At 35.1% G+C, this 12,712-nt stretch overlaps 1 protein-coding gene across 4 annotated transcripts in view; it reads left to right on the forward strand.

Annotated features, from left to right (window-relative positions):
• FXR1 (FMR1 autosomal homolog 1) overlaps positions 1–12,712 on the forward strand; it is a 56,577-nt gene that overhangs the window by 29,501 nt on the left and 14,364 nt on the right. For all 4 annotated transcript variants that reach the window (XM_079923392.1, XM_079923393.1, XM_079923394.1 and 1 more), the window contains exons 7-11: positions 332–448; positions 1,762–1,932; positions 3,521–3,599; positions 7,240–7,349; positions 12,155–12,241. In XM_079923392.1, the coding sequence (XP_079779518.1) occupies positions 332–448; positions 1,762–1,932; positions 3,521–3,599; positions 7,240–7,349; positions 12,155–12,241 (564 nt within the window). The remainder of the gene's footprint in view (positions 1–331; positions 449–1,761; positions 1,933–3,520; positions 3,600–7,239; positions 7,350–12,154; positions 12,242–12,712) is intronic.

Consider the following 12,712-nt stretch of genomic DNA (forward strand, 5'->3'; position numbering starts at 1 on the left):
GAAATTTTTTTGCAGTTACAAAGTTAATTTGTAAATTTCTCCTGGAGTAAGGAGGAAAAATCAATATAATATTCTTTACATCATAAAATCCTTAATATATGGGATCCTGGATTCTACCTGCGCCCCCCAATCATAATTTGAAGAGCAGATCTAAGTAATATGGAAATTAAGAAAGCAAAGTAAGATTAACTTGTGGCGAGGGGCGGTGCATGTTAGGTGAGGAGAGAAGTATAGTAGACGAAAATCAAGAAAGGCCTTATGTGGAAGGTTGTGTTTGTATTACCTTGAAAAAGGATTTAAGTTTTTGAGTGATTAACTTGTGTGTTTATAGTCTGCCAGTGAAGCAACTGTTAAGAGAGTAAATATTTTGAGTGACATGCATTTGCGAAGTATTCGTACGAAGTTGATGCTTATGTCCAGAAATGAAGAGGCCACTAAGCATTTAGAAGTAAGTGGGTTTACTTGTAAAAGGTTTTTTGCGTGTCCCATTTAGTTTCATGAGTATATTATTCAAGTTCCATGGCTGAAACTACTTGACTGTTAGGTAAGGCAACTTGGGACCTGTTTTATGGCTAATAACTGGAGTCATTGTGTCCTTAGAAGAATTACTTTTTTCTATTACTTTTGTCAAACATAGCCTTTTGTCTGCTAAATTCCTGTTATTTGTTAGAACTTGGATGACAGGTGCCAAAGAGCTTAAAAACTCCCTAGGGATTTCCAGTAGAACTTTATTGCTGGTTTTTACTGTCCTGTATCAGTCACAATGCATTTCCTTAGTAACTGGTTCACTATAACAACAACTGGGTAAGAAGAGAGGAGGATACGTGGCTTATAGTTTTAAAAAAGAGCCTGTCATTGCTTCTCTCCATCCTAAGGTATTCCTGTTTTCTCCTCTTCTTCGCTGCCATACTATTAGGAGAAGTGTTCCCCCCACCCCCTCCCACACGCACTTGTGCACACACGCTGTCTTAGAGAAATTGGGGTACGTTTATCTTTAGGATAAGTACATGAATGCCCTTATTACTTTAAAAGTTCCAAACAAGGGATATGTGAATGAGTTTTGAAACATAAATCATCTGAATTGGAGAGCTTCCTGTATCAGTAATTCTGGAAAATTGTTTTAGAATTACTGTTTTCTGTGACCATGATTAAATAGATGGGTCGACCTTTTTTCCCCTTCTATTATATGACCCCAAATGAATTTCCTTTATTCCTTTTTTTCTTAGTTCTTTTTCTTTTTTAAAAAAAATTATAGTGAAATAAACATAAGATTTACCATCCTAACCATTTTTAAGTGTGCAGTTGATAGTGTTGAGAAGTGTATTCACATTGTTGATCAACCGATCTTCAGAACCTTTTCATCTTGCAAAAGTGAAACTCTGTGTCCATTAAACAACTTCCCATTTCCCCTTCCTCCCAGCCCCAGCTCACCACCGTTCTACTTTGTTTCTATAAATTTGAGTACTCTAAATACCTTTCGTAAGTGGAATCATGTAGTATTTGTCTTTTTGTGACTGGCTTATTTCACTAAGCATAATGTCCTCAATGTTTGTCCATGTCATAGCATGTATCAGAATTTCCTTTTTAAGGCTGAATAATTCTGGTTTTACTCACATAATCACATTTTGTTTATCATTCATCATTCAGTGGACAGGTGGGTTGCTTTTTCCTCTTGACTGTTGTGAATAATACTATGAACATGGGTGTACAAAAATTTTTTTTGATCTTTTATAATAAAGTATAATTTGCCTCTTTTACTAGTGCACAAAGCAACTTGCAGCAGCTTTTCATGAGGAATTTGTTGTGAGAGAAGATTTGATGGGCCTGGCAATAGGAACACATGGTAGTAACATACAACAAGCTAGAAAGGTTCCTGGAGTTACAGCTATTGAGCTAGATGAAGATACTGGAACATTTAGAATCTACGGCGAGGTAAGCTGTTTGCCCCCCACCTTGGGTAACTTTCCTATAACATATTACCTATTGTCTGGAATTTCAGTTTCCGAAGGGTGAAACGCTTTAAATTAATCAGCCTGGCAATCGTTGCATGTATGTAGGTGGATTAAAGGTTGTGTTTAATGTGTACTCTTCTCAAAAGTTACTTAATCAGCTGCTTCTGAATTTTACTGTTTTATGTGCATTACAGATAATTTATTCAAATATTTTTTGAGTGCTTACTGTCGGGCACTGGCAGTTATAAATAGCATATAATAGAATAGCTTTTGTAGAACTTGAATTTGAATAATATTTTGTCACTGGTTAATTGTGACATCTGTGTGGACAGGAAAATAATTGGAAAAATAAATCAGACTTTTCTTCATTGAGACCATCCTTCACATTAGAGAAAATGAGTTTTTTGGGGGTGATAATTTCAAGTCTTGACTTTTCATTTGAGTCATATAGCAAATCTTACTAGAGGCCTGATTTTTACTTCCGAAACTGTTAGAAGTGGGCAGTATAACAAAGTAATTGAGATGAAAGGCTTTGGAGCCATACTGCCTGAATTGGAATTTTGTCTCTACCACTTTGAGGGGGCTTGGAGAAAGTTACTCAGCTTCCCTGCGTAATTTTCTGAATTGTAAAATGAGAATATTAATAGTGCTTACCTTACAGTTTATGAGGATTAAATATGGTTTAAAATTTTTTGCTGTGTATAATACAGGGAGCACACAACATACTTGACCTGTGGTTATTAAAGGACAAACATTAGAAGTGGAAGTTAACTGTTACTAGACTATAAATTCCTTTTGGTGAAGACACCCCCGCCCCCATCTTCTGGTCTTTTAAAATCATAACCATTAGCGATTAGGAATTTTAATGATGTTATCAGTAGGTAATTTTTTTTTAAATGCATCTGCAGAAACAACCTTTTAAATCATTTCTTACGTTGAGAATGAAAAAACAATGCAGATAGTACAGACAACATGAACAATTTTTTTTTTTTTTTTTTTTGCGGTGTGTGGGCCTCTCACTGTTGTGGCCTCTCCCGTTGCGGAGCACAGGCTCCGGACGCACAGGCCCAGTGGCCATGGCTCACAGGTCCAGCTGCTCCGCGGCATGTGGGATCCTCCCGGACTGGGGCACGAACCCGCGCCCCCTACATCAGCAGGCGGACTCTCAACCACTGCGCCACCAGGGAAGCCCTGAACAATTTTTTTTTTAACATTCACCTGGAGAATTCAGCATAGGAGTGTGGGCCAGATGTATTTAGGATTGGGTTAAATTTGGCTAATGTAAGTAAGTTAAACACTCTTAATTTTCTCAGGAGCTTAAAAGGGACCTTAGAGATGTCTAACATATTTTGGTTGTAAAAGACTCTTTCCTAGCTGTTCAGTGATTACTGTGACTTTTTTTGGAAAAATACTTCATGAATTATTTGACTTGAAATGTCACTCTGGTGGTCTGAGCAGAATCTTGTACTAGAGCGTAATAATTCAGTTTTTCTTATTTTATTTTTGTTGTGGATTGTGGGTTTCTTCAAGGTTGAATTTCATGTTTGTTTCCCCTCTCTCCCCACCAGAGTGCTGATGCTGTAAAAAAGGCTAGAGGTTTTTTGGAATTTGTGGAGGATTTTATTCAGGTTCCTAGGAATCTTGTTGGTAAGTACTTCTGCTAAATGTTAAATAAGTTAAATGTTACTTAATTACGTACAGTGACTTAATTGAAAATTAGAGTTTTCTGATATCTTAAAGTTATGTAGAGTATTATTTTTATAACAGTTTGTCATTATAGTTTTTCTTAAGCCTTTTCATCCTTTGGCCTCTTTCTTAATATTTTCATTTGCTTGATGTCTTTATCATTCATATATCCATCAAAATTGTCATAGTACTTTTTGAGAAGGTATTTGTGGTAATTTTTTTCTTCTGTTTAATGTAGAAGAAAAAGTAAGAATGGACTAACAATAGGGTAATAAACTTCTACACAGTAGGCCTCGAGTAAGTAATAGTTGTTGCAAAGGCATAGAATAAAGTTTAAGAAGTCATAGGCAGGAGAGAAGGATGGTGATGATGATATGAGGGGAGGTTTCACTATTAAGTTTTTGACACTTAGTGAAAACTGCTGCGCCCATGGGTTATTAAGTTAAGTGGCGATTTTTGAATTTGAAGGTGCAGTTAAATGAGAATTATAGCTTGGGATTAGTTGTTTAACAGCTTTGTTATTATCCTCTACATCTGTGCTGTCTTTTAAAATGCTGTTTGAGACATATGGGAGAAGCTTTGGTCACATGTTAAATACTTAGTGATTATCCTAAAAGTTTGACATAAATAAAGCATCAACATGATGTAGCAAAATTTACTAGGGGAATGGTTTTTTATGATTTTTTTGGTCATCTATTGAATCTCATTAGTTTTTTGACCTTAAATAGTTAGAGCCCCTTGGGCTCCATTTATATATAGTTACGCCTATAGGAAGATTCTATACATGTTTTACTTGTCAAATTCCGTAAAACATTAGTAGGTGAAAATTAAAAAAAAAATACTTCCACTATTAAAAAAGATGTTTGTTTTGGCCAGTAAAAAGTAGTGCACTTGGGATAATAGTGTACAACGCAAGAATTTGGACAGTTTCATGGTGTTCAACTATATAAAAATCTTTTCACTTCTGCCCAAACGTTTGGATGGGTATGATATATACTACCAGTTAAGAAAGCTCCACTTAATCTGTTCTTAGAAACCACTGTTCACTCTACACTGAATTGCTGGAGATTATGAGTTGAGAGGTTACAATTAAATGTAAGTCTCAGGAATTGTACATAATTATAATAAAATGTTAAGATAACAAAAAGTTACCAAATGTTTATTGTTGCCTAATGAAATTGCCTTTGACAGGAAAGCTGCTTTTGAAAATGATCCCCCTTGTTGTTTATATAATACTCTATTATTGACAGCTATCAGTACTAACATTTTGGTTGCTGCTTTTACAGAACATAATTTAACTTAAGATTTCTTCACTTGTAAAAATGATTTGGAGGTGAGTGTGTCCAAGGGAGTCAGGGTTCTTTCCAGCCCAACAATTCTATGGAAGATAGCCTTGGTCTTGTAGAATTTGTGGTAGTGTTAATTTTAAGTAAAAATTCCTGATACTTCAGAAATAAGGAAATTGGGTGTATTTGTAGCTCTCAGATTTTTCTCTTTATTCATTTATCTGTGCAGTGATGTGAGTACCTGTCATGTCTCTTTTTTTCCTCCACCCTGGCTTGGTTGGCTTTGGTGATTTGGGTTGTTTGTTTACTGTTTAGAAAATAAATATTAGCAACTATTATGCGTTGGTGAAATACTCAGAAGTAAGGACTTCAGTTGGTTGGTGTGTATAATAGTAGTACTACATCTTCCTCCAAAATGTTTTCTGGTTGAAGCAGTGTTTTGAAAAATAGTACCTTCTTAGTCCAAGTGAAAGAGAAAAAAAAGAGGACTGAGACATAAATGGGAATGAGGACTACTTGGTAGGTAAGTTTCAGAGAGGATTTCTGCACATATTCAGGTTCCAAGGGTTCTAGACTTGTTGACCATTCCCACCCTTCCCAAATCGAAAGTATTACATGAACATTGATTTGAAAATTAATTGAAACTTTTCACCTCCTGGAAGCCTTCCTTAATCACTTCTCTACTCTGTCCCTTCAGCATTTATGCTCAGTGCTCAAATTATACTACAGGTCTGCTTCAGTTTGTCAATATGCTTTGGAATTTAAACTGTGGAAATGATCAGTTAAAATACTGAAGGTCTCTGGTGGGACTAAATAAAACTTGCAGGTAGGTCCTTGCCACAGACCCCAGAAGGGTGATGGATATTCACTCACCACTGGTATAGTTCACAAGAAGGAAGGGGTAAAGATTTGGGGGAGGGGGTATGATATATCAATCTGATTTTTATTTTTTCGAAAAGATATTTGCTTATTTTTAGCAGGGTCAAGGATGGAGTTGCTGCTTGAGCTTCACTGTGTTAACATGAAGGTTGCTTTTATATGCTGCTGCTAGGGCTGCTCAGAGAAGACATACATCATGTGACTTCCCTGTCCTACTCCTTTGTTTTTTCTTTTTACCTGTTAATTGCTGGTGCTTTTAAATTTAGGGTTATTGGGCAAGGAGGTTTGAAAATCCTATAATAGTGTCTGCTGTATTGACCGGCTTATTGTTGCCATTGTTTCCTTATTTATCTCCTTCCCCCCTTATTTATTCTTTATTGAGAACTGTTCTCTCAAGCATGCAATAGGAGAAACTTACATTTTAACCTCTTTCAACCAAAATGAATTTATTGTGGAAATAGATTGCTGATATAGTATAAAATTTTAATTAATTGAGGATTTGGACTTAACAAATAAGATGTTGCTGTTAACTTAGGATACATCTATTCCATACCCTGGTAGTTACTTGAACATTTACTTCTGTTACCAGGTAACACTACCCAGTATTGCTTTGTTACTTTATGGGTGTATGTTAGCTTTATAACAAGTGAGTTCCTAAGGGGAAGAGCATCTTCGTGTCCTCCTTTTAGTTTCTCCTCTAATTATTGGATACTCAATAACTGCTATGTGACAGACTTACAAGTTAAGTGTGGAGAAGGTAAATAATTTGAATTTATGTCATTTTACAGTATTTCGTATCTAGGAAGACAGCAAACCATATACATGTTGTATGTAGTTGTACACTTCTGCAGTACTTTAAAAACTTACAGGTGTAAAATGTAATACTTGTTAAATGTCAACATTTTATTTTGGTGAAGAGAATATTCATTTTAAAAGAATCTTGAAGTCACAGGTGTCTTTTGAACAAGTAGGAACTTAAAAGCCAGATTGATGACTTTGTTAGTTGTTTGAATAATAATATATGTAATATGTCATAAATGTAAACAAATTGATGTGATTAATGCCAAAATAAAAGTTTTCTTTTTGCCTTCATTTATATATCCAAGTTTTTGAAATAAATGGGTATGACTTGATATTTTAAAAATAATATAGAACATATTAAAAAATACTTAGACATTGAAAATGGCTTACATTGTGAGTGGCACTGTCAATCTCAGTTAACAGTAGTTGCCTTGGGAGTACTGAAGTGAAGTTTTCATACCAAGGATAAAGTTCCTCAGTGGTCTTTAGGGTGAGTTAATTGAGAGTAAGAAGATGAAGTTTTGCTTGGTTTTTATAATTTGATAGTAAGTCAAATTATTTGGGCTGGTGTTGAAATGATAAATAAGCAGTGTTGGTTTTTAACTTACCATTATATATGTTTTCTCTTATTAAAGGAAAAGTAATTGGGAAGAATGGCAAAGTTATTCAAGAAATAGTAGACAAATCTGGTGTGGTTCGGGTGAGAATTGAAGGAGACAATGAAAATAAACTACCTAGAGAAGATGTAAGTATTTAAAACATAATTTGCTTGTGTCGTGTGTCTCCCTCCTCCCCCCCCCCCCGCCCCCCATTCTTTTTCTGGTTGACTTACAGTACTATTTTTTATATTTTGAAAATTGTTTTAGGAAAGTTATATCCGGTGAACTGCTTATGCTCTGCAGCAGATTTTTCTTTTTTAAAAAGTTCTGTTCCTTACAATGTTGCTTAACACACTTAGAAAACAAGTCATCTTTCAGTTGTTGGCCTTGGGCTCTTGGTTGGTTTCTCAGTATGTCAGTAAAAAAGCCAGTTTTGGGGGGAGAAATAAAAAAGACTGATAATCCTAACAGTTCTTTTTTTTTGTACTTAGAGTGTAAAGAATTTGATATTCTAAACAAAACAGTCGGCTGTGAAGGAATTCTTGATATGTAACACTTCCTTGACTTTTTTTTTAGAATTTGTAAGCCCTAACCATTTTTTAATTGAAATCTTTAAGCTTTATGTTGCTAGTAATTCTGATACCAACTTTCTGAAATTTCTTTTTCAGTCTTTTTCTTACATGTTGATGTCTTGTCCACAGTGCTGTATTTTTCCTTCTCATCCACCACTGTAAGCATCTCTCACCTTTGTGGCTCCAGTGGTCAACTCTGTATAAGTTGCATGTCTGAACATAAGGCAAGGATTTTCCCCCATATTATCTCCCAGAAAGCAGTACATTCACACCTTCCTCAGTTTTGCACGATAACTAGAGAGTTTGTTTGCCTATCGGGCAGAGTAAGTTTTTTTTAAAATAAATAAATAAATAGACAGAGACACACACACACACACACACACACAGAGAAAGTTGTAGATTTTGGCTCAGATAAATAGCCTCACAGCTGGTATTTGATGTTGTAAAGATGCCTATGAAAGATACCATTTTCTTTATTCCTTTTAATTAGTTAGAATGTGGAGGTAAAATACACACTTAAAAACAAATGAGAGAAAAGAAATGTCTTACTATTATACAAATGAGTACTTGTGGATTGATTTCATCCTACACTGCTTCAAAAACTGCTGTGAACCTCAAGTAATTTTAACTTATTCTTAAGCAAACACCATGCACCAAATGGGGGGGAAACCCCATTTTTTATTGAATTTAAGATGAGGATTAAAATTGAGGGTGTCATACTGTTATAATTGGCACTGTCCCCATTTATACTTACTATATAAAATAATGGTGATCCATTTGGCATACAACCACTGCCTAAAATTGATCTGAAGATCAAGGTGTTTACTGGGCAGGGTCATTAATGACTCAATTATTAATTTCTTAGCTTGATACTAATATCTAGTCTTCCCTTAGCTTGACTTATTCCCAGTTGCTTTCTAGTATTTACTGTCTTGTTGCAAGCTAATTCTTCTAGGCCCTCCTTCATAAATTAAGAAGTTATTGTACTTTCCTTTGTTTGTAGTTTTGGTCATTGTTACCTCCATTTCTGTGCCAGAGTTAAGAAATTTAAATGCTAAAAGATACCAAGCACATTATGTAAATTATGAAGCAAGTTGGGATGTACAAGATAGGAAAGGGAGGGCACACTGTGCCTTTCTATAAAAGAAACATGCTGCTCACGTTTAATCTGGTTGCTGTGTAGGAATGCATGTATTATGTGTTGCTGTTTCTTCCAATATTTTAAAGAAAAGCTGGAAACCTAAACAGTACACAAAATTTTTCAATTTTCCAAACATTGCATGTGAAAACAAATCTGAAGGTTGATATTGGCTTATTTGGGGCCACCATTTCACAATTTAAGCTGTCTAGGGGCATTCCCTGGCGGTCCAGTGTTTAGGACTCTGCACTTTCACTGCTGTGGGCCTGGGTTCTATCCCTCATTGGGGAACTAAGATCTCGCAAGCTGTGTGTCGTGGCCAAAAAGAAAGAAAGAAAAAAAAGCTGTCTAAATCCCCTGGAGACTCAGTTTATAACTTGTTTACTCTGAAGTCTTCGGTGACTCACCTCTAGCCCAATATGACCTTTCCACCTGTATACCATAGCTTTTATTGTCTATATAATTGTGTATTTAATGATTTTCTTTAAGTCTTTTATTTTGTTTTCTGGTTTATCTTATGTCTCTAAGCCAGGTTATGGAGCTCCTTGAAGTCAAGAAATCAAATCTGAATTCTCATATTCTCCCTTCTTCCCTAGCATAATGAACTGTATAGAGTAGGCACCTGGTAAATATTTAAAGTCAGTTAATTAAGGTTTTTTAAGATTAGATTTGAGTTTTTAATTGTAAAAGAAACACGGTTTATGTAAAGGTTAGAATAGCACAGAAAGGTATGGTGTAAAAAATAAATTATATTTATGTCCTGTCCATGTCTTTCTCTTTCCATCATGTCTAATAGATTTTAGACTTGTCAGGTTGCCTTTTTGTGTCTTCTGCTCTTAAAAATAATGTTGCAGCAAAGATCCCTTGTGACTGAAGAGTAAATTCCTGGAAGTGCATTTGTTAGATCAAAGGCTATATGGCATTTAAATTTTTAGATCTTGTTAGTTTTCCCACACATTCCTCCACCAGTATAGAAAATGTCTGTATTCCACATATTTGCCAATACTGAGTTTTATCACAGTTTAATTAGTGCCATTCCAGAAGATGTACATATTATCTTTCCATTTGCTTGAAAGACATTTTCTATAAACAGATTGTCCTTTGCATATTTTTTGTCATTTTTTATTACTGAAGTGTGTAAGCTTTTGCATTTTGAGTAAGTTAGTCTCTTTATGTATGTGGCAAATATTTTTGCCTTCTGACTTCTGCAGTTTTGTGTCATGTTTGGCAGGTCATAGATTGTTCAGAAGTGCATTTCTAGTTTTTTCCCTCCAGTTTTTTTTTTTTTTTGGTGTAATGTTATCAGGAGCAGGATCAGCGTTATTTTTTTCTGAGTGCTAGTTTATCTCAGTGTCACCTGTTAACTATAAATAATCAGTTTAAAAAATATTTTTAAATCTAGAAATTTCACTGAAATAACTTAGATGTAAACTCATATATTCAGTAATAATCATTTACTCTTTACTCCAGTTTTTTTGTTTTAATGGGTTATAATACCTATTAAAATAGTCGGTAAAATACGTGCAGTTAAGGATGCCTTTTTACTGCTCCTTTTCTTTGGAGGTAACTATTGGTTACTATCTCCAGTTGGGGGTCAAGGCATTCTATTTCTCTTAATCCTTGCAGATCAGCTGTTCGGAAAGACTTTACCGTTTTTATCTACTTGTAAAATTCTATTTATTTTTAATATTGGCTTTAAATGACAATAATACTCTTAATGAATTCCCCTAAATTTCCACATCTGGGATGGCATAATTCACATTCTACCTAATATTCCTGTGCTTTTAAAGTTCATATCATTAATGCTGTACAATGAGATTATTACAGGAAGGTTTATTATCTTTTCTGAGATTGTGATTACCTTTAGAACAGGGACTTTATTTATCCTATTCCTTAGCATAGGTTCTGGCAGTTAACACGTGGATGTTGTTTAGAATTAAGTAACTGGATATGAAATTGGCTGGGAGCAAATAGTTTTCTCAGCTGTAGAATTGGGATATTTCTTAAAGTGAATTTTTAATGAACATTAAATAATGAACGTAAATAATATAGTCCCAGAAATACAGTATGTGATTAAAACTTTTTAGATCTCTTTTTTTCCCCTCCCCTGTGTTTTTTATTCACTTTATATCCTCTGTTTTCTGCATGTGAATTTTTGAGGACACTGTCAAGACTTTCTGACTTCCTAATAAGCTTAAGTTAGAGTCCCTTGTTTCATGCCTTCCTGGTTGTAATTACTTCCTTATAGTCACTCGCTTTAAGCTCCATGATAGCTGTGCTCTGTACTGTAGCCTTAGCACCTGCCCTGGTCCATTTCTTCTTTTTGATCTCCCATACTAAAATTCAATTAAATTTTTAAAAAATTATTTTGGGGCTTCCCTGGTGGCGCAGTGGTTGGGAGTCCGCCTGCCGATGCAGGGGACACGGGTTCGTGCCCCGGTCCGGGAAGATCCCACACACTGCGGAGCGGCTGGGCCCCGTGAGCCATGGCAGCTGAGCCTGCGCGTCCGGAGCCTGTGCTCCGCAACGGGAGAGGCCACAACAGTGAGGGGCCCGCGTACCACAAAAAAAAAAAATTTTGAAAATAAGTCACATAGTAGTTTCTTACATAGAATAAAAAGTTAAGCCACACTTAATTCCATATTTAGAATCCAAAGTTAAGCCAGTTTATTTAGATAACTGTTAGGAACTATTCTGTAAAATTAAGAAAATGAGGAAAGACACTGTGATTGGGTGTTTACTTAGGATCTGTTCATTGCCCTTAGCCAGTAGGAAGCTGGAAGTTTACTTCTATAAAGGAAAAAAAAATTATCTTACTCTCCTCCTCACTTTTTTAAACCTTCCTCTTTTGAAATTCAGCTAAGTAAACCAGGTCTGGGTTAATCCTTTCATTTGTTTCAATAACTGGTGACTACTTGCCCATATCAGTAATTTCTTTACATTGTGTAAATATTGAGAGTCTGTAGATGATGCTTCTATTAATGATCACGAAGTACTCCTTCCATTACACACATGTTGAAAGTTTTGCTATCTGAGCACATAATATAGGGATAACCTGGCTAATGGGTTTTATTACGTTTTTAAGGAAAGCACTACTAAAGTGATATATCTAGTCTGAAAATTCATGCCAGTTTGATGGTAAATTTCTTTAAAAGTTGGTTTATATACTTAAAAGATTAGATTGAATTAGAAATTAGAAAACATAAATATTAAATACTGAGGATGTTGTGTTTTCTTACAGGGGATGGTTCCATTTGTATTTGTTGGCACTAAAGAAAGCATTGGAAATGTGCAAGTTCTTTTAGAGTATCATATTGCTTATCTAAAGGTTTGTATAGTGTTCATATCATGTTGCTCCACACGTTTAACTTTATATTTGTAATAAATTTTAAGTCTTTAAATATTTTTGTTAATTCAGCTTCATAATTGCCCTTTCTTTCTGCGTGAGAATATTAAAAGTCCTTTGCTGTAGTAAAATGATTGGCCTCGTGTACATTTTTTCTCTTTCCCTCTGTACTTTTACATTTCTTTCCGTACTGTTTAAGACATGGTCACTCTTGTGTTTGATGCAGATAGGACACAGAACCAGGAATGAAGGTGGGCTTTCTTGGTAACTGATATTCTCTGAATCATGTGTACTACCCCCATAGATATCAGTTGATAATCCTTAACCATTGTTTTTAATATAGTCTGTCTGGGTTGATGAATAAAGAGAAAAGGTTTTAGAAAAGAAATTCCCTATAAGTTGGAATTGTCATTTTCTACTCTTCTTATTCCTGCTGTTTTTTTCTTGTTTATA

The sequence above is a fragment of the Stenella coeruleoalba genome, assembly GCF_951394435.1.
Source record: "Stenella coeruleoalba genome assembly, chromosome: 5".
Classification (NCBI taxonomy): Eukaryota; Metazoa; Chordata; class Mammalia; order Artiodactyla; family Delphinidae; genus Stenella; species Stenella coeruleoalba.